The sequence below is a fragment of the Diachasma alloeum genome, unplaced genomic scaffold, assembly GCF_001412515.2.
Source record: "Diachasma alloeum isolate Michigan unplaced genomic scaffold, Dall2.0 Dall_scaffold_00284, whole genome shotgun sequence".
Taxonomy (NCBI): domain Eukaryota; kingdom Metazoa; phylum Arthropoda; class Insecta; order Hymenoptera; family Braconidae; genus Diachasma; species Diachasma alloeum.
The window spans coordinates 1,602,341-1,624,805 of NW_021680423.1; the positions used below are offsets into that span (position 1 = coordinate 1,602,341).

At 40.9% G+C, this 22,465-nt stretch overlaps 1 protein-coding gene across 6 annotated transcripts; it reads left to right on the forward strand.

The window, feature by feature from the left end:
• The first annotated feature begins 102 nt into the window (after positions 1 to 102).
• Positions 103 to 22,452, forward strand: LOC107038481. Of its 6 annotated transcripts, none has more exons than XM_015257596.1 (9): positions 103 to 1,077; positions 3,998 to 4,180; positions 4,571 to 4,637; positions 5,055 to 5,125; positions 5,215 to 9,005; positions 9,063 to 14,608; positions 17,229 to 17,623; positions 18,415 to 18,642; positions 18,859 to 22,452. In XM_015257596.1, the coding sequence occupies exons 2-9, from the start codon at positions 4,023 to 4,025 to the stop codon at positions 21,818 to 21,820; spliced, it is 13,218 nt and encodes a 4,405-aa protein (XP_015113082.1). In that variant the 5' UTR covers positions 103 to 1,077; positions 3,998 to 4,022; the 3' UTR covers positions 21,821 to 22,452. The 6 variants fall into 6 exon arrangements, with proteins under 6 accessions (XP_015113082.1, XP_015113080.1, XP_015113081.1 ...); XM_015257594.1 differs by having other exon boundaries at positions 103 to 450; positions 599 to 1,077; positions 5,215 to 14,608; XM_015257595.1 differs by lacking the exon at positions 103 to 1,077 and adding an exon at positions 1,387 to 1,496 and having other exon boundaries at positions 5,215 to 14,608.
• The last annotated feature ends 13 nt before the right edge of the window (positions 22,453 to 22,465 follow it).

Sequence of the window (22,465 nt, forward strand, 5' to 3'; positions counted from 1 at the left end):
CATTCGTTCTTTCTTGGCGGCCGAACGTACCCCCACCCATCCTTTCCACCCCCCTTAAACGACAGGGACAAGTCTGAACTTCACTTGTCACAAAATGGCGGAACTGCACTGGACGCGGCAAGATATCTCTGTCCAAAAATCTGAAAAATACGGATAATAATCGACCGACAAAAACCTCCCTAAATCAAATCGGAAATAGTTTGTCCGTGTTTCATCCTCCATTGATCTCCGTGACCACAATTTCAGTTTTCTTTAATTCTCTGTCACCTACAAAACTCATCCTCACTGTGCGACGGCAGACGGTCAGAATCCTTCAAATCTCCTCCGCTCAAACACACCTAACTTACCTAAATCGCCTGAAAATCCTTACCACGACATGCATGAACCCTTACTCCATCCACAGGCATTACTTCGCTCCGAGAACATCTCCAATTCGATGGCAAATGTATGGTAAGTGAAGGTGAGTAAAAAAGTAAATCAAAAGGAATTAAGAAACAGACGAACTAATTTTTCTCTCGTCAAGCCATCGTAGAAGAAAAAAAACAAATGAGAGGTCGCTATTAACATTCGTTCGACCCATTCGTAGTGTTCTTTTCAGTGGTGCGGGCACTCAATCCTGTTCCAAAACACAACACTGAATTTCGTGGAAAAAATGGGATCGGATTACGTTCCTCGATGAAATCCGAGTAGATGTTGTTCATACATGATAACGAAACTGAGAAATTGTAACCGAATCCGTGAATTATGCGTACCATTCTCGAAATCGTAGTACGAAGGAGAAAAAAGTCGAGAACCAATAGTGAATTTCCAATGAAATAAATGTCAACGGCAGCCATTATGTGCAGATGGGATGATCGTAACACCCTTTTGGGCCAGCGTTCGTTGTTAGAATCAACGTCACAAGGAAGATTTGCGTGACAGTGTGAGTCCTTTTTCATGGGTTCTGGTTGTCATCCTAGGGGCTAGAGTAGTTCTAAGAGATGTAACGTACTAAGTGAGTGGACACTGATAAGACGGTACAACTTGTATTGTGAAGTGAAATAAAAGTATTTGATGATAGGAACCGTGGGAATTGAGGTATGTTAATGTCAGTAATGAAATAATGAAGTTGTGACGAAATGTTTAGATTAAAATTCTTTCCAAAATTCCTTGAATTGTAGAATACTCATTAGATCCTCTAGTATTACTCATTACACTTTCATATTGGATCCTACCTACGACACATTGATCCGTGGTGACGTACCTCTACAGAAAAAGTCCAGAAATAATCGCAGCGAGCGACCCATCAATTCATTGGACATTACTATGGACATTGATAGTGTACGACATATTCACGGGGGGGCGTGTTTGAACCTCGGTAGGACGAGATGAAATATGTGAAATAAATCACATCGTTGTGTTGAGTATGTGCCCATCATCAGCGTGAATTAAACATTTGAGCAACGATATCCAAAGTTGCTCAAGACCATCTTTATCGTCAAGTTTAGGGTAAGAATGTGAGTAGTACTGAAGAGTGAAAAAATACTTTGAGAAAATTGAGGTCTTGAAATAACTGAATGTCGGAAAACTAGATTAATTTAGCTCATGTCAAAGCAACTGAGCAAATTGGTGCCTGATGACCGAGTCATAATTGTCGAGCCTGAAAATCAATGAAACATGTGTGCCTACGCATTGTCGGAGCGTGATACGGATCTTGTGAAAATGTGGCCGCCATTTCGTGAAGTTGGTAAAGCACATCGTGACTAGATCCAACTAGATTCCTCCTCAAAACTCCATTTGTACACCTCAAAGTCTCAAGATACATTAGATACTGGGCCTTGCAAGATCCCAAATGCCTTGAAATACAGGAAATTCATCGACAAGACGCAAAATCATAAAATACGTTTCATCCAAATCTTCGCCACGAAGTATCACCTAGTACAATAAATAACGATTAATTTATTATAAAATCTGTACGATAGTCCGTCGTGTTCCGGTGGCGCTGTTGCAGCCCTACCATCCGGATAGCCATAGGTTGTCCGAAACCAACGGGGAGGGGCGAGAACCGAGCATTCGCTCGGCATTAGTAGAAGCGTGAAGCAGGATTTGTGCTGCTGAGCATAATCTAGTATCGAGAAAGCTTTAAAACTGTGATAAATCGTGATTCATCAAGCGTTAAATCAATAGTTATAATCCAGCTTCTGCGGCCAACAGAGAAACGGTGGGTAAATGGCTATAGAAACAATAGTAAAACGTTACAAGAAAAAAGAACGCATGGGCTTGCACGTGAGACGTTGAACGCCAGCGAGATCTATCGTTGGTGAGGCACAGTATTCACCATCTGCTTTCAAGACCCCCCGACCACCTTGTGCCGCGGTAATATCCTCAGTATGACAAAGACGGTACGATCCGCCTTAGGTTCGAGACTCCCTTTTATTCGAAAAGGAAGAGAGGAGATGTGTAGCAATTTCGAGGGGTAAGCGATAGGAACAGCCTGAAGTCCTGGAATTTCGTGGGTTCCTTTCCTTCACTCTCGTTTGTCACTTTTTCCTTTGCACTGGCACTTTGTGCAGACTCAGGACTATTGCGTAATTTCTTCCACTTGTCCAATTATTTGGAGATCGATGAGAGGTTAACTTGCCATTTTTTTGACTTCCATTTTCGCACGTGGTTGGCAATTTATCGGGTGATTGACCGTGTTCGGGTGCGGTAGGAAGCGCGTAGGTAGACGTGTAAAGTGTTCAAGCCATTGTTATTGATAAGGAATGTGCGCCGAGTGATATGACTTCGTGGGGAGAATCGATACCGAGGTGAATAATAGTGAAGACAAAAAAAATGTATGAAATTTAGAAGAGAAATGAAGTGTGATACGTCCGTTGAATTGATTTTACCATTTTTTCTCTAGTCAATAATTGACGAAAAAAATTAAGGACTATGTTCACTCAATACTTTTACGGAATAATGAGCGTAATAGAGGCATGTGAAAATGACAATGTCCATGATAGAGTTCATTGCATTGAAATTCGACAATTGACAAGCGCTGAGGATAGCAAACGTTGAGAACCACGAAGTCCGATGGTTTATGTATCCAACGTTTGAAGCATAAAGACACATGAAGAACCAGTTGAGCACCTCGACTCGGCCTGACCGTTCCTGCGAGACACGGACACGAGGCTAACCGAAATTGAATGTACGGATGTAGACATAATTTATGTGAGGGATGAGTGACTTCACTATTCGGCATGTTTATTGGTTTACCATTTTTTCGCTGGCCATTCACATCCTAATTATTGCTCACATGCAGTTGATAATGAAGACCTCATGAGGAGATAAGGAGAATCATAAAATGAGCATCAAAAGTGACGAAATATGCAAATAAAAAGTTGAATTTTTGCATTTTATTTCAAGATGATAAAATGTTGGACCGATCAGACCCAGTTGTCTGTCTTTTACGTAATAATTCGTGCGATCTTTTTGATAGTCATGGGGGAACGTAGGATGGAGTGGTTTTGCAGCACCCACCAACATTGTTTTGTTAACAATAATGGAATAAAATAATTTCAAGATCATGAAGTTTTCAATTGTTAATTTTTCATTAATGTGCATTAGGGAAACATTTAAACAATTCGATATTGGCACATGCGCGATTCTGGGAATTTCTTATGAAATATACAGGTTTCATTGACGCATGTCGTCAAGCCATTCGGACATTTTGCGATCGACTCCTCTTGTTCCGCCTAAATGAGCGAAATGATTTCACGTTGATAGTGAATTTGCATTTTTTCAATTTCATTGAGGTGTAGGTGGAATGCTGATGGTGCACAGCTAATTAACGGATAGTCGACAATGTATTCAGGTCGTAACGTGTGCCGACGATAGATTTGCGGTGTTGCATAAACGAAATTCTAGTTCATTAGGCTCATTGTGAGCAATTTTTCTACATCCAACATTGGAAAATTTATCAAATAAATAAAAGTACGCTTAAACATGAATGAAAATGAATCGATTTCCGACGCAGGTGACATTACAAATAGGAGGATAAGATGGACGACTACGAGAAGAAGTTTGCAGAGATGCAAAAGTACATTCCCTTCCTGGAGGCAATGATTGAGAGACTTCAGAAAGTAACTGATAAGTCTCGTGAAGTACAGTTGCACAAAATGCAGCAACTTCATGGAATACTGACGGACAGCAAGAGAAAGTATGTTCATTCAATATCGGAAATGAGAAAAAAAAATGCATCACAGTAATTAAAGAATCTTCATATGAAACCCATAAAATTTTTAATCAACCAGAACGTATGCAGAATTCATTGAAATTCCAAATGTCCAGTAATGAAAATTTGTACACGTCAACTGCTGCTCTCAAAGTATTTTCCACTGTGTTTTTAATGTTTCATTCCTTCAACCTGCATACGTTTTGTTTTTTTGTTTTTATTTTGCATCATAATTTCTTCACTACAGTCATCATATTACAACTGCAGAAATTTCGCATGCTTGGATATTAAATGTATATTCCTGACAAAATGTTAATTTTATTACCCTGACCGAATTTTTCTCCTTTCGTTCTATGTTAATCTATATTTCAACAGGTTGAGGATTGAAACACTCCAAAAATGTGAAGATGTGCTTCAGAAACTGCACAGTAAAGTTGAAAAGGTATGTATCAACCCTCATCGACAGTAGTTAGCAATATTTGCTGATTGCTGGCATTGCAATTGAATATTGCACTGAAAATCAATGAGCGATTGTGCTACGTTTTTCTGCATCATTCGCTCTTTTGTCTTCAGTGCAATGATCTGCAAGCAATTGTACTTGATCCCCGCTGTATTAGGCTGTTCAATACTTAGCAAAGAAATGACTATTCATACTGTAGTTATTGGATCATGATAGTGACAGCAAATTTTATTTTAGTTTTCTTTAGTAAGCTTCTGCTAGGCTTGAATCTACTCCCTTCACAATTTGTATTATTTTTCTTTTTATTCTTCAGTTTATTTTTACGAAAATTTCTTTTATTTCAGGCTTTAGTAGTGCATGTCTTGTAGTTGTAATTTAATATTTCTAATTCGACACGAGTTTCAGGGAACAAGCGCTGGTCTGAATTTCCCTAGTAGTAAGAAAAGTGAAGAGCCGACGGTATCAAAAACGTGAGTTTTCATCGTCATAAAATAAAAAAATTAGCAACCCTAAATTTGAATAGCTGATAAATGCGAGAGTTGCATTTTCGTATTTCCAGTAAGCCAGTGACACCATTGGAAGTTAAACTACCGAGAGAAGTAGAAAAATCCAAAGAAAAACCGAAGGAGATGGACGAAACACCAGCAAGTCCGAGTCCACCAGCATCACCAGATGAGCAACCAAAGAGTACGTCGGCTCCAATAATCATTCCCACCGAGCGCAAGCGAGATTATTCATCAGGGAAAATTGACAGTAAACCATCGAGTCCTGATCAGATTGAGCGAGTGTCCACAAAGCAACCAATTATCATTCCCACCGAGCGTAAAGGTGAATCTTCCAACAACTTCGTGGATAACAATTCTCTAGCCAAGGCGAGGAATGATAAGTCATTGAATAATGCATTCGTAGACTCTAGAAATGCATCAAATTGTCGACACATCCCTACAGTGACAGTTTCCACGAAATTAGAGACTCAGAAACAAATAAGATTGACATCCCCAGAGTGTCGATCACCGAGATCAAAGGAGTTCTTATCCCCCTCGAAGAGCGCCAAACCCCCGGTGCCACTGTTAATCTCGCCTCCTCGAGTTTTAACCGAACCTCCGCTATCTATGGACGATTTAGCTGAACTTCTGAATGACGGTTCAGACAATAATCCCGGGAGCAGTAATTTCACGATTCTGATTAGCGATAAAAATTCCTCTAACCCTATTAAGCCCGAGAAAATTCGCATTTCAAAAGGTAAGCCGTCAGAGAACTCTAATAAACCTGATAAGGAACATTTAAAATCATTTGTTCTGACTCAAGAGGACATAGACAGAGAGAGCAATCGCCGTTGGGAAGAGCGAGATAAGCACATTGTCCTGTACGGTCGCAAGGGCCTTCAAGCCGATGGAAAACCTCTGCCCACACCTCAGTCGGAGCATTCCTCAGTTCCATTAATAACAACCGCACCTAAGAAGCCAGAATTTCGGAATAGTCCTATGTCACCAGTGGGTAAAGACAGAGGTTCTGAGCCAAGATACGCAGACAATTACGAGAGAATACCTCGGCACGTGACAGATCGTTTCAGCAACGTTGCTGACCAGCCAAAAATGCCGGACATTAATGTCATTAACAGTGCCTTTTCACGTTTGTCTGAGGGGGACAAGGCGAATCTCGCTAAACTCCAAACGAATTTGCCAATTTTACACCAGCAGACTGAGAATCATACGTCTGCGGAGGAGAGAGATGTGTTCTCTCGGCGCGGGGGTGCTCCACAGATGGACATGGATATGGAGTACCGTAGAGACGAGGAGTATTACATGCAGAGGCCAATCCATCCGTCCCAAAATCGAGAATATTACAATCCTCAATGGGGAGGATATGAGCATAAACCCCAGCAGATGCCTGGGCATCCGTATCCACACCCTCCAAATCATCCGCAAAATCTTCCCCCCCACCATCCAAATCACCCTTCGAACATTCCCAATCACCCCCATCAGAGCCACCCAGACATGTGGATGGGCCCAAATCCAGGACCTGGCCCCATAGACCACCCAGTACACCACATGTCTCCTCAGTACAGTCCGAATCTCGTTCGTCGACCCATGATGAGTCCCCCTGGCCGTATAGAACTGAGCCACGGCCCTTACGGAGATCCAAATTTCCCCGAGGATATCGGCCACTCACCCCAACCCCCTGCCCCTCCTGTTATTCCGTCATTAATGTCCACTCCACCATTCAATCCTCGAGGATTTCCTGAGAATCGAGCATTCGAGGCGCCCTTCGAGCGCCCTGCAGAGTTTGGCCTGAACATGAGACCGAATCCGTGGGAAGGCCATCCTGGGGATCCAAATTATCCTGAGCCTTCGAGAGTCAGAGGGCCAGAGGTTTCTTACAATGCTCCCGTCCCTCCAGGTCCTCCCAGCTGGAACAGAGGTCCTGGGCCTGATCTCCAGCCCATTAGGAACCGCAGTGTCGAGAGATTCCCTGGTGACAGGGCCACCAACAGACCTGCGCTCACTGACCCCCAGCATCCTGGATTCAATCGCCGAAGTGAATGGGATCGACCGGGACCGACCGAGAATCCCCCGAGATTTAATCGCGAAGGGAGAAATGTCTCTGAACGAGACCCGAGGTTCAGGAAGGATCAAAGCCCTCAGGGAGCCAACTCTCCAAATGCCACTTCTGCTAAGAGGGATCCCAGATTGGTTAAAGAGCCTGCACAACCTGCAGCTTCGAAATCAAAAGAAAATTCAGTGACAAATCGAGATCCTAGGAGGAGAAATTGTGATTTAATAAATCAGAACAAACCGATCATCTCATCCAAAGCCCCACGAAACAAGAACAAATCTAAAAATTTTGCAAAACAAAAGGAATCAACAAAATCCACTGATATCAAAGCGAGAAAGTCTTCCGATGAAAAAATAAGCACTGATAAATTGATCAAAGATAAGGAAACTATGCAGTCACCTCTGGAGAGCCTTTACGGAGTTATTGACACGACAGCGAAGACCGGAAAAGGTTATGGTCTTCAAAAGTTCAAAATTCCAAAAATAAAGAGAACTGATCCCCCAGTCCCTCCCCGCCCACCAACCCCTCCAAAACCCAGTGCTGCAGTTGAACTCGAAAGTTGGGACGAAGAGCCTCCACCAAAGCCCGCTGAATCTGTCAAATCACTTTCTGCGGAAGCTGATAAGACTGTAAAAGTCGAGGAGAAGAAAATGGAGGTGTCAAGCACAACCGACGAGCCCGCGGTACTCTCGGCAAAGACAAAAGCCAACGATCGCGATCTAAAAGTATCAGAAGCAGAACCTACGGTATCTAATCATGTGTCAAAGAAGTGCGATAAGGTGGACGAGTCGGAAGCAACAGTTGACACATCAACTCCCGCAAAAATTGCTGACACATTGAGTACAACCACTGCAACCGCAAAGGAGACTCCCAAGGAAGAAGAACCGCCGACCTTCAAGAACGAAATTACTCGCGAGTTAATTGAGAAAATGATCAAAACGTCCTTAGAACAAGGAGAAGGGAAAAAACTTCTAGAACAAGCAAAATTACTTCAAAAATTGGGCGAGGGCCTAGCACATTCCAAGAAATTTAAGAAAATCCGAAAGATTATTGAATCTCAATCAGACAGCAGTTCTTCAGACACGGAACAAATAATCGAGCCGAAGAGAATCGGTAAAAAGAAACGAAGGGTGATTGTATCTGATAGCTCTGATGATGCTTCACCAGAGCGTAAAAGTCCAGAGGTTCCCGAGATCGATTTTCAAGAGAAGCCCAAAACTCCCAAACGAAGAGCAAGGAAACCTCGACAATCAAAATCCCCGCGATTCAAAGGGAAACCCGTACCTGAAGAAGACAAATCTGAAGAATTGAAAGAATCTGTAAATGACTCGAAAGAATCTGTAAATGACTCGAAAGAATCTGTAAATGACTCGAAAGAATCTGTAAATGACTCGAAAGAATCTGTAAATGAATCTAAAGAATCTGTAAATGACTCGAAAGAATCTGTAAATGAATCTAAAGAATCTGTAAATGACTCGAAAGAATCTGTAAATAAGTCCAAAGTATCTGTGGATGACTCGAAAGAATCTGTAAATGACTCGAAAGAATCTGTGAATGACTCTAAAGAATCGGTGAATGCGCCTGAACAACCTTTAAACGACTCAAAAGAACCGGAACAAGAGCCTGAGCCAGAACGAGAGCTAGAATCCCCAGCGTTAAAACCTCGCAGAAAGCCTGCTCGTCGGCGCAACTCCCTGGAGATGCTGCAGGAGGACATCCGCGAAATGTTTATCAGCGAAGGAGTAGTAACTGCCACGGGTCACAGGATGTGCCGCTTGATAAAGGAAGCAGAAGGTAATTTAAAATCAGTTGGTGAGAAAGTGAAAGGTATTTATGTTTCGAGTTCCCCAGAGCGCCATGACTCGGAGCTATCTGAAGACGAAGTTCTCCCGAAGCGCCGTAACAGATCAAAGAGCAAAACTCCAAAACCCCGAGAGGTCCCGGATGATGACAAACCCAAACCCCGAATAAGAAGAACTCGAAAACGAGCAGCCAAATTGTCAAAACAATACGTGAGTAGCTCTGACAGTGACTCGAGGCCGAATCGTTTGCGCGAGTCGTCATCGCGCAGAGGGACGCCAGAGCCCTCTAAAGACCCCACAGACGCTGAAACACCGCGGGAAACTCCCGCCGATGAGCCCGAAGGTACTCCGACTCTTCGAAGAAGTGAAAGAGTCAGCTTGAGAGAGCCTAGAGTAATGATAGAAAAAACAGATTTGGGAAAAATCGACTCATCGAAAATAATGTTCGATACATCCTCAGACGAGAGTTTCGGAATCGACGTATCAGAGTTGACAGCAGCTGTAGACATCTCACTGCACTCTGAGCGTCAAAAACGATCCGATGACGACACAGAGGCAATGATGAGCATAAAAAAGCTCGAGGAAAAACCATCAAAAACGAAAAAACGAATTTCTGATGAACCGAGAGCCGATATTGCGAGTAAACCCGATGATGAAGCCACTGGCGTGGCTTCGGATGACGCTTCAATTTCAAGCGGTCACGCCTCTAGCGTCAAGAAACTAACAACAACTTCCGAGCCTTCTAATACAAACGAAGAACTGATAAAAAACATTCTTGGTGATTTCGTTAATGATAAAAATGAGGAGTCAGAAAAATCAATTGACAAAGAGAGTGTCATGGAGGCTGAAAAAGAGATCGTACAGCCCCGCAAGATCATCAGAAGAAAAAAACCAGCACTACCCAAGCGGAAGAAGAAACGTAGAACTTGGCAAATGGGAATTGTCTCAAAATCAAAGAAGAACAAGAAAACCCCAATTGCGCGTTCTCCCACAGTTCCTAAACCCTCTCTCGCTCCTCTAACCCCCTCAGAGCCTCCCAAGGAGGATGCAGAGTCACAGGAAAATGTCGAGCCACCGATTGTCCCACCACCGAAGCTCGAAAAGGTCGACATAAAATCGAAATCCAATGAATCCCCAATTAAATCCACCATCAAACGAGAAAAAGACGATTGCGAACCGTTTTTAACCCCTGATCGAAAAAGATCGTGTTTCAAAACCGAAGATTTAATTGAATACGCATGGACTGGACAGGAAAAATACAAATGTCTATTCTGTAGCTTCAGTGGGAAAAACATTGTTCACCACTACAAGGCAGTCCATCCAAAGGACGAGATGATGATATCGAGACTGACGTTACTCGATGCAAAGCGAGCAATTGACGAATCCAAGGACGAGATGTTGCTAGAATTATCGGAAAAGACAAAAGTGGGCGCCGATCGTAAATACGCCTGTAGATTCTGCGTATTTACGGCAGAGGGACAAAAGGAGTCAGCAATGGAGACTTTCTACGAACACTGTACAACCCACACTGGCGAGTACAGATTCCGATGTCGAAGTTGCACCTATCAAACACCCCTCAAGTCATCGATGCGCGCGCATTATTACAAAGTTTGTCGTAAGAATTACGAGAACTTTACTCTGGCAGTTGATGAGGATCTACTGCCCGACGAGGATCTTGTTAACGGCTATCTGTGCTCTCTGTGTAATTTTATTCAACTGAAAGAGGAAAATGTTAAGAAGCACATTGACAAGTATCACAAGGACGATCTGGCGACTGAAATTATCAAGATTGATATGTCAATTTATCTGGACCTTAAAAATCATGGCGAGCATTCTGACATTGAGGATGAATTGAGGAGCGAAGACCCACTAGCTCCTGACTCTGACGCGTCTACAGTTGACCTTTACGAATATACTAAACAGAAGAGAAAAAAGATGACGATAACGAGAGGGAAAGTTGAAAATACTTCCAAGAATACAGGAACTAAAGAAACTAACGTTTCGTCCCTTTCGAAATCAGGCGCTCCACAGGGGGAGGTCGAGAGCCCTCTCAGCAGGAAGCTCAGCGCATTTGTGTGCCCTCCAGAAATAGAGAACAAAGATGTGGAGATTCAAAGGGAGCGACAAAAAACTATGCAAGAGCTGTGGAAAAATTGTGGAACAAATCTCCAGAACAAATCTACGCGTGAAGGATTATCAATCATTGATAAACTCACTGACAAGATGAGGACGCAGGGGACGGAATCCGAAGGAGGTATGGAGTTGGAGGGTGGGGATGAAATCGATGAGTCACAACACAATGTACTGCCCCCCGTAAGGCCCGAAGAGAATAACGACGAACGCACCGATCCCACCCCTGAGAAACCCTCTGAATCAATTTCTGCGCCGCTTTCAGACGTTGTTCCTCCCCAAACAATAACAAAAGTCGAGCACTCAGATCATGAAATGAGTCAAGAGGAGGAAGAAACAGATAAATCTGAGAAAAAACCGAGAGACCCGCTGATGTCTCTCGAGGAAACACCCAAGGATTTCAATAGCGCAGAGGAGACGAGTGATGGGGAACAAATGGGCGAAATCAGCAGAACTTATGACGAATCCAGTGACACTAGTGACGGGATTTCAGACTCTGAACTCGCGACAGACGTAAACACTCTTCTGAAGGAAACAATAACCACATCAACAAACGCTCCAATGATGACAACAATCCAAAGACTTGCTGCTCAACTTCAAGGATCAAAATCCACTGAGAATTCTCCCACAAAGCCAGAGACCTCAAAACCGATAGTAGTTCCCCTCTGTAATCTCCGAAGTTTTGTGGAAAAGCAGAAATTACTGGAGAAATCCCAAGAGGTTCCAGACTCAGATACATCTCGTTCAAACACCCCCAAGAATTTTATTCGTCTACGAAGACTCAGTGGGGACAAGTTGTCCTCGGGAACCCCAATACCTGAGCCACCTCCCTCCGCCGAAGAGGAAAAATCTCAAGAATTCGTCCCTCTCCAAGTGATTCCTCAACCGATTGAGCGCCAAGAGGGAGAGTGTTCATTCCTAAAGATTGAAAATGTGATAAGCCTAGCGCCAAACACATCCTCAGACCCTGAGAGTCCGCTCATCGACGACATAAGAAAAGCAGTTGCCACATCTCCAATGAAGAATATTGGAATTTCAGTCCTCAAGAAATCCAGTCCAAACATTTTAAAGAAGACGATAAGAAAGCCAATAGGAAAAATCGACGGAATTCTCTCGAGATTCCCACCAATCGCCCCCACTCCTCCAAACCAAACATTCGTCCTTCAACCGCTTCCCAAAGGTGTCGTCCCTAAGAAGTCAATTATCACTACCACAAATAAAACAGTGACTACTAAACCAGTTACACCAGCATTGAAGCCTGTAACAATTCCCAAACCCATTGCTCCTGGTCCAAAACCCGTTACTATGCCTCCAAAAGCAATTTCCCCTTCGATTCAAAAGATTCCTGCGACGAAGATCACTCCAACAGCTCGAAATGTCCAAGTCACGCATCACGGTAAAAATTACAAGCTCTTGAAGCTCGTTCGTACTCCAGGATTGAAGCCCAAAGAATCGACACCAACAATGCCCTCACCGAAGGAGAAAACCTTCGACGCATTCACAACGATGTTGCAGTCTATAAAACTTCGGCATTTGTACAAGTGCATGGATAAAACATGTACATACTCAACAGACTCAGCAGATATGTTCGGCCAGCACTATAATTCTCACGTTCAGAAACAATTGGCGGCGAAGCCGGATTCTGGGAAAGTTGTAAAGACTGTCCATGGTTACCAGAAGTGCGCCTACTGTCATGAGAATACAATGGGGACTTGGGAAGAACTTTTAGCGCATTATAAGAAGAAGCACACCTTCTGTGCCTATCAATGCGGCTACTGTTTCTATCGAGCATTCACTCAGTCGTATGTGGATTTGCATCAGACTTCGGCCCATCCAGGAAAGCCTTCCTCAGTGATCCTCGGTAAACGGGATCATCATCCTGTGGAGATAATCGACAGAAGAGAAAATGTTCATCCATTTGTGTGCAAACACGAGTGTAATAAATTGTTCTACGTCCCCGAGGCTTTTGTTGCACATTTGAAGATGAAGCATGGAGCTACATTGTCGATTTTCAAGTGCCACATGTGTCCAGCCTCTGCTCTTAAAGCAGAAGCCTTGATAGCTCATTACAAAATGCACTGCATTTACAAGTACCAATGTTTGTACTGTCTTTTTGGGGCTGATGCACCCATGGAGCTGCATCTGCATTTGAGCCACATTCACTGCAATCGTCCTCCCAAGATTCTCGAGAGATCTCTTCCACCTGCACCAGTCAGAGACAAAGACGTTCTTCTGCAATTGATCATCAGAAACCTTGATGATGATTTCAAGTGCTCAGAGTTGAAGAATGTCGTTGAAAATCCGATCGATGGTGGCATAAAACGAGTGAGAAAAGAGACAATGGTCACTGGTGGAATAAAAACTTATACGACAAGTAAAAAGCAGGTGAAATCATTTGGACAGGCAGAAGTGATTGATCTTCTTGATGGGGAGGCGGAATCTCGGAATCTTGTTCCATTAACATCAGATAATATCGTATTGACTGAAGGTCCTTCGATGCTGAAACTTCCTGATGGAGCAGTAGTGGAGAAACAACTAGCCTCTACAATTCATGACAACTCTAAGGATTCAAATTCATCGAATCAGCTATTAATTCAACAAGAACCTGAATTAATCGTTCGGTATGCTAGTGAAAAATTAAAAACTCAAATCGATAATGCGGTGGATCCATTGAGTATCTCAAGAGATGTCGACATGAGTGATGAATTCGTGAACATTAATGTACTGGATAATCCTGAGTTCTTGAGGAGTGCAGAGCAGAGAGATTCAGAGAGATCTCCAGAGATGAATCCTGTTGAGGAAGAGAAGAATGATGATAGTGATATTGAGATTCTAGAGTGTATTGAACATCCCAGCAAACCAAAACTGCAGCTAACGCCGATCAAAGAGTCTCTTCGACCTTTTTTGAGGCTGAAGGAAGAGGTGAAAGAGTCTGAGAGTGGGAGGACAACACCAACAGTTGTCTGCAGCAGTAATGAAGACTCGAATGCTTCTGCGGAGGTCAGTGGATCCACTGAGGTCTCTGCACCTTTAGAGTTTGATAATAATGAAATTGAAAGGGATAGTGAGATTATCGAGAAACCTCCATCGAGCTTGGACGATATCAAGCACAGTGGGTTCTGTGGGAAGGAGTTGTATAAGTGTGGGTATGATGGATGCAACTTCGGGGCTGTTACCCCTGGAGCGTTGAAGGTACACATTGCTAGTTGCTCACATGTAGGCGAAAATGTGCAACTCAAATGTGTGCACTGTACAAAACGATTTGTGAAGGTAGGAAACTTGATCGATCACTTCAAGATTCATGGGCCGAAGAGATTCGGCTGCTCTCTGTGTAATTTGAGATATCCACTGGCCTGTCAAGCTATCGCTCATATGAAAACCAAGCACAAGATTTCGAGTAATAAACTGGTGCCTGCTGATCCTGGAAATCCATCGCCTGATGCTTTATTCATCGTTCAACCTTTGGTAAGATTCATTTTTTTAATTATTTCATATGTGTGATTTTCGAGATTACATGAGCTATAGAATTGAGCCCTCGAGAGTTTCTCTCTAATTCTTGATTCTGTAAATTATGGCGTGCATTTTGAATACTTTATTTTTCAACTTTCTTTTGTCACACGTATGAAAAAATCTTATAGGATTTTCTATGGGAAATCCTATGAGATTTTCAATAGGGTTTCCTATGAAATTTAGGGTCATATGGGGTTTATATAGGAGTTATATCGGGATCATGTGGGATTCATATAAGGGTCATATGTCGCTCATTTGACCTCCATATGGCCCCATATTGTGACCTTTATGCCTCTAAATTTGATACGAAATCCTGTTGAAACTCTTATATGAAATGCTATAGAAATTCCTATAGGATATTCTATAAGAAATACAATAGGAAAAACCTGATAAGGAACCGTACAGGAAATCCCATCTGGAAAATCCTGTGGAAAATATTCGAATTCTCCATAGGATTTTTTTCACACGTTGAATTTTTAAATTATCTTCGTAATGTGTGATTTCGAGGAAAGTAATTGGCATAGGTACTTCAACATTGACACAGCATTTTCATGATAAAATGACCTATTACTTAAAATGGAGTTCCTTCACTTTTTGACTCATTTCATGTTTTGCATTAGACCTTATCTTCTGAAATTGTCTTCAACACGTTTCAATTGCATGATTTAAATATTTAATTTGTTCATATGCTCAAATTATGTCTGTCAAATTACACTAAACAAATCGCACAATGCTTAATTGGGTTTTATATATTTGAACTTAATAGAATTCAATATTGTTGTTGTGGAATTAAAATGTGAGGACTACAACTTGTGTAGGCAAAGTCAGTTTTTGTTAATGCAAAATTTCAAATGCATCCAAAAATGAAAGGATTTCATTGTGCAGAATAGCTATTTTCCATTTTTTTAAAATCCATCTAGTCCGCATATCATGTAATTTCACACGATGTCTATGTATATTTTTTTATGTACTGTGTAATCTTTTGTTTACAGTAGCTGTAAAAAACAGAAATTCATTTTTTACTGGAATAAAAAATACATATACAAGATAGTATATATGCATATATTATATATTATGTAGTATATATTACATGCTATATATACTGTAGTATCCATTTTTAATATCCATTTTTTGTACTTAAATTTTTTTACCTGTAAAAAAATACATATAGTTCTGTAAAAGAAGTATATATATGAGGTATTCCACGTCAAATGAGTCAATCGCTGACCCTCACCCTCTTGGAAATGAATGGCGATTTTTCCTACAATCGGGGAAGTTGAAAAACTATCTCTCAAATTTTTTCAAATTTTTTCGGGAGCCCAGTTCAAAGATGGGATTTTTTTCACATTTTTCCTTTTTTTTTTTAAAAACTCGAGTTCTATTTGTCCGATTTTGATTTATTAAGCGTCAAAATTTTACATTTTTTACAGCATATACGACTATTTTTAGTAATTTTTTTTTTTCGATTCCTAGAGGCTCATAATAACGAATTTTCGAGAAAACAAAGTTGAAAAATTTGAATTTTGCAAATTATGTCACGATTGATATTGAAATTTTTTTTTCAGTAATTCTCATAATCAAAACAAGTATTTTGAGCTCTCATTTAAGTTGGGCATCCTCCTGGATCTATGTTATTTTTAATTTTTTCTTTTGGAAATTTCGCAAATTTGGTCAAAACACCACAAAACGACTTCGATTATGTATCGAAAAAACATGTAATATATAGATATACTATCAAATTCACTTCATACTGTCTATAATCAAAGTCAACCAACGCCATTTTGAGGTGATGCGACCAATTTACGGAATTTCGAAAAGAAAAAAATTGAAAATAAAATAGATCTAGGACACTACCCAACTTGTATGATGGCTCAAAATACTTGTTTTGATTATAAAAATTACTGAAAAAAAATGAAACAAATCATCCGTGACGTCATTTGCAAAATTCAAGTTTTTCAACTTTTTCATTCGAAAAGTCGTTATTATGCGCATCTAGAGATCGAAAAAAAATTTTACTAAAAATATTCTTATAGGCAGTAAAAAATGAAAAATTTTGACGCTTAATAAGTCGAAATCGGATGGATAGAATTCGAGTTATTGAAAAAAACCGGAAAAACGAAACAAAAATCATATCTTCGAACTGGGCTGCCGAAAAAATCTGAAAAAATTTGAGATGTAGTTTTTCAACCTCCCCAATCGTAGAAAAAATCGCCATCAATTTCCAAGAGGGTGAGGGTCAGCGGTTGACTCATTTGGCGTGGAATACCTCATATACATATAGAATAGTATATATGTATAAAGTACATAATACATCCCTAAAAATAAACAAGAACGCAAAAAGTAAAAGAGAAACGGTAAAGTTTTACCATTTTGCCCCGTTCTAGTGCCGAGAAAATGTTGTGTCTCTTTTAAAGTATGCTATTTTATGACGATTACCGTTAGGTAAAGTATTTTTCAAAGCTGTAACAATCATTTATTTACAAACATCTTCATTCCAAGATAATTACAGTTTGCTATCCATTGCGGTGATTTTTAATTGCTCTTCTAACAAAAGGTCTATCATTTACGTGAGCAGGGACCCGGCGAGAGGAGAAAAAGAAAATTCGGCAAGACCAAGTCCTTCGATTCAACTCAAAAAGAGCCAACAGTTTTTGGCCCCAATGATATTGACAGTCTTCCCAGACAGGCAATCTACAATCAAGAAGTTCGTTGCGCAGTTTGCCCTTACACTACTAAAGTTAGAACGAACATTATCAGGCATTTACAGCTTCATGCCAAGGACGAGTATGTTCCTGAGTCAGGTCCAGTGAATCCAGTGCCATGCTTGGATAAAAAAGAGAAAATGTTCGATAAAATGGTGAATCTTGCCAGTAGTTCTCATCAGAATGGACGAATGGGAGCCAAAAATAAGGAAACTGTGACTGACAGTGAAGCTGAACTCATGCCGAAATTTGTCCCAGAGAAACAAAGGTAAAGGAAACAAACTGCAATATGTGATGCTGGTTGAATCTATTGGTTGTTTTATCTTCTTGTTACTGTAAATGTTTAAAATTGAAAAATGAGAATCCATTCACTAGTTTTTGGGATTTTTAGACAAAGCTATTTTCGAGTTTTTGACTAGATTTTTTTATCACATGACAATTCCACTGAAACTTGAAGGAATTTCGTCATTGGAAATTCACAATTTGATGCAAAAATCAACGGAAATTGAATGATTGGGTTTTGATTGAGAATTCAAGTCTCCTTGCTGCTCAAAAGTTTGAAATTCCATTGAGTTTCTAGTGGAATTTGAAATTACATGATTTTTAAGTGTCTATGAATGTTTAATTTTTTATTAACAATGTATATCTCAGAAACTTCTGGGTCCAGACTGCTAAAGTTTTACGTGATAGTGTAATTCAGCCATAACGTTGTAGGTGTTGTTGCCTCAGTTCTGGTCATTTGAAGTAATTTTTTTTCAAAATAAGAGATTTTTATCCGTGGATTTATCATTTCTTTATAATTCATTTCTTCTCGTTTCTCAAAGTAAAAGTGGAAGCTTCAACGATGTCGTCTCCGAATGTAAAAGAAATCTAGAGAAGTTTCATGAAGATATTCTTTGTAACTCTCAGTTTAAATTTGCCTCACTTTACCACTTCACTACCGTCAATGTTCGATTGCTCCTCAACGATGAGTTTCCATCACCTATTTGACAACATTAGACATCAGACCATTTCCAATGGTGACATTTTCCTTTAATCTTTAATTAAAAATTTATCTAGATACGTATGCTGTGTGGTCGACTGCAACTGCCTAACAATCAACGAGGATTTATTGCGTTGTCACCTGAAAGCATTGCACCCAGAAGAATCATTCTTCCGCTGTCCTCACTGTCCACCTCCAGGGCAAGACACCCAGAGTATACCAATTGATAAACTCGGTGTGCACTTGAAAATGCACGACACTAGACTTTACAAATGTTCACACTGCAATCATCACCATTATCACAGGTTTGTAAACACCAACATCATCACTCCCTCCCTCAAAATCTCCCCTCATCAACTTTCCGAAACTCCAGACATCAGCAGTCTTCTCATCGGGCTGAAGGCGTTCACCCACTTGAATTACTCAAAAAATCGTCAAAAGTTCCCAAAATTCTCAAGTAAATAATTATGATCCTCAAATCTCTCCCAAAATTTAATGAAAAATTATTTCTCCCTTTGCAGACATGTAGTCGAGCGTCATTTAACAGACAAACATCCAGAGAAGAGACCCTTTGTCAAGGTCATTCGAGAGATAGAGAATCCAGAGGGCCTCGAGAAAGCCCCGACAGAAGAAACCGAAGAGGGCATCGCCGATCCTGATGGCAATCACTGGAAGTGCAATGTTTGCGACTACAAATGTATTTACAAAACCGAAATGATTACCCACGCCTCAACATCCCACGACGAAAAATCGCAGTTCAAATGTACGGGCTGTCCTTTCAAAACTTCTGGAAAGATAAGTTTTGAGCAACACATCATCTCCAAGCACATCAACGATTCCGAGGTAGACTGCACGATGGTTTACGAGCGAATCAGAGGAACTAAGAAGCCGGACAGTGTAGAGACACCTCCTGTCGATGAGCCTTTCGATACAACTCCATTATGGCGAAGGGACATGCCGAGAATTCGTCACATCAGAGGAATCCTTCTCGAAGAGGATAATGCGAAAAAGTCTTCAGAATCTCCAAAATCAGGAAAGCGAAAATCCGATGTTGAGCCAACTGCAAAACCCGCAAAGATCAAAGCTAAATCAATGTCTTTCGATGGTACTGTAATCATTGAAAAAACAAAGAATCCTGGTGCTTCAAAATTACCTGAGAAAATCTACACTCATGAGGAGCTTCAAGAGAAATTTGGCCCTTATGGAAGACCCAATGGAAACATGTACTTTTGCACAATTTGCAGTAATTACAATTCGAAATATCGTCAAGAAATCAGAGATCATTTGTTCATGGAGCTGAAATACTGGAGATGGCACTGCAAGGAATGCGGACATTTGACTGTTTCTCACACTAGAATGTTGAAGCACGAATATAAAGTGCATAAAGATAAGAAACCATTGACAGTGGAGCTTGTAGAGAAAGAAGACATTGATCAATGGGTCTTAAACCTCATGAATACCCAGAGGGATATTATGAGAGAAGAAGTTGGGGATGCGGCTCCCTCGGCAATAAAGTCTAAAGTTCCTCTTCCCACACCAATTTCACCACTCACTATAACTCTCGAAGACTCGGGAGAAAAAGTAATTGCTTCCTCAAGCATGGAAACAACGGCAGAATCATCTAAAATTGTCGATCTCACTGCAGCAATCTCAAAGTTAACTAGAAACGAAGAATCCGATGATGAGGATGACGACGGAAATGCTTTAGTTATTGATAGCAAAGAACTTGAAGACGGTAAAGACACATCTTTTGATCAAATCGACAAAGCTCCGCCGAAAGAATCCAAGAAGATGTACATCTGCAAACATTGTAATGTAGAGTTTGCAGGGCTTCGAGGATTTAAGATTCACGTGCAAATTAATCATTTAAAACGTCTTGCATTTGTTTGTCCCTACTGTGACAGAAGCACAAATTCTGAAACCATGATGAAGACTCATATCAGGAAGAATCATCAAGGGGAAGAGGAGAAAATCATCAAGAATCCTTATGCCAATGGTCCCGAACTGAGCAACACTTTTTGGGAGAAAGAATATGGCATCGTTATTCCAAAGAAACTGAAAAAGAAAAAGCGAAAAATTGATGATGTGGATAATACAACAATCGATGAAGATAAACTTCCACTTTCGGACATTTGCGCTAAATGTGGATTCACTGCAATAAATTCTACAGGATTAGCAGCTCATATGAGAGCCCATGCCAAGAGGGATTCCCTCAAGTGCGTACATTGCAGTTTTACAGCTAATTCACAGGTTGATATCTGGCAGCACTCGGAGATAAATCATCCTGACTTGGATTGGAAGGCTGAGGAGATAAGATCGGGAATTTCTTCAACAGATCCACCGGTTCTGCACATCAAGAAGAGGCACGTTGATGATTACAATGAAGATATTGAAGAAGAACCTACAGCACTATCCGTAGGTGAGCCTGAGAGGTCCCTCCAAAGGATCTATACCTGTTTCTACTGCAAAAACGTGAGAAGTCTCTCTTTACCTACGATCAGATCTCACTGGAATCAGTACCATAAAGACGTTAACGCACTGTCGATTTGTCAGACTGGGGTGCCATTTAAATTTACAGAATCGATTAGTGGAATTCCGGATACCGAGAAACAGGTGAAATGTAGCTATTGTCCCATGAAAGGTTCAACAATTGCTGTGAAGGCTCATATAAGAAAAAAACATGGTAAGGTACCCCTGCGACTAATCGAAATTGTCGATGACTCTCAAACGATTTGGATCTGCAAGTGGTGCGATGAAAAGGTTAAAGGTGTGGATAATAAAACGTCCCATCACAACATGTTCCATTCACACTTGGCCATGAGGTTTCAGATGGAGGAGAAGGTGGTGAAAGAGAGAGGTTTCGCTTGTCCTGCGTGTCCGTTTGTTAATGCCTCTCTAGGGAAGATGAGAACTCACGTTGTCAAGCACGCTGAAGTCTTCAAGTGTAAAAGATGTTTGAAGACGTTCAACAGTCTCCCGAAAGCAACACAGCATTCCACCAATGAACATGCGGGTTTAGCAGCCGCTATTGAAAAAGCTCAGACTAATGTGGAAGCTCTAATGTCGAAGGTTTCTCAGTCTGATCTGGTGGACGTTCCCGAGGAGGAGCCGAGCACTGTGCCTTCTACAGATATCTTTAGGAACCTTGGGGTTGCTCGCAAGTCAACGACTAAACAACTGCTAAAGAAACCCTCGAGTGGAGTTAAATCAGTCGCCAGAAAGTCTACACATCCTCTTCCGAGGTATCCCCCTGGTTTGAAATTCGATATCGAGGGGCTGGACAGTGAAGGGGAGAGCTTGACCAAGCCTGTCGGCTGGAGTTACTACGGAAGACCCCCCACCCCTATAAATCTCGCCAATTTGAATACTGTGATGTCCCTTGGCGTTGCCAAGATGAAGGTCAAATGTACTAAACTGGCAAAACTGATGAATATCGACGCTCAAGTCATTCTGGTTGACTTTAAGAAACAAAAAACCAAGTAGAATGGTTTTACTGTGGTTGAAATTGCCCGGTAATAACAATTGCTACTTTCATGTTGAAGAACGGACGAAATAATTTTAACAACTTGCAGTTGCTGATTATTTTCTTTGGCCTTTTTATGTTGTGAGTGACAAGTGAAATTTTTTTAATGGTGTTTAGCAGAGTGACAGAAAAGTATTAATGAATCAATGAAGAGTTCCAGATGACTGAGTGCAACACTTAAATTGAAGTTTAAGAGCACAACTAAGGAGGGGTGATCATTTAACCTTCTCAATTATTGTTATTTTTTCTTCTCGTTTTATATTTTGACTTATGATTTCAAAGTGTGTGTCATATATACTAGGAGCATCGTAAGCGGCATATATTAATTTACATTTTTCACATTAATAATTCTTGAAATTTCGTCGGGAGGAGTCCCAACATCAGAGGACCTTCTCATCAGTTCATCTCACCAGTATCTTATGTTGATTAAATTCATGGTTCTAATGGTAGGGCTCCATTGTGTGAAAGACAAGACTGACGACTATCCTCTCATCAACTATCAGAGTTCAAACTCTGGCTGGAAAATTTTGTAAATATTGTACTCTAAGTGAAAACCACTTGAATAAAATATTTTTGATTTTTATAGAGGTGACTCTGGTGTTATC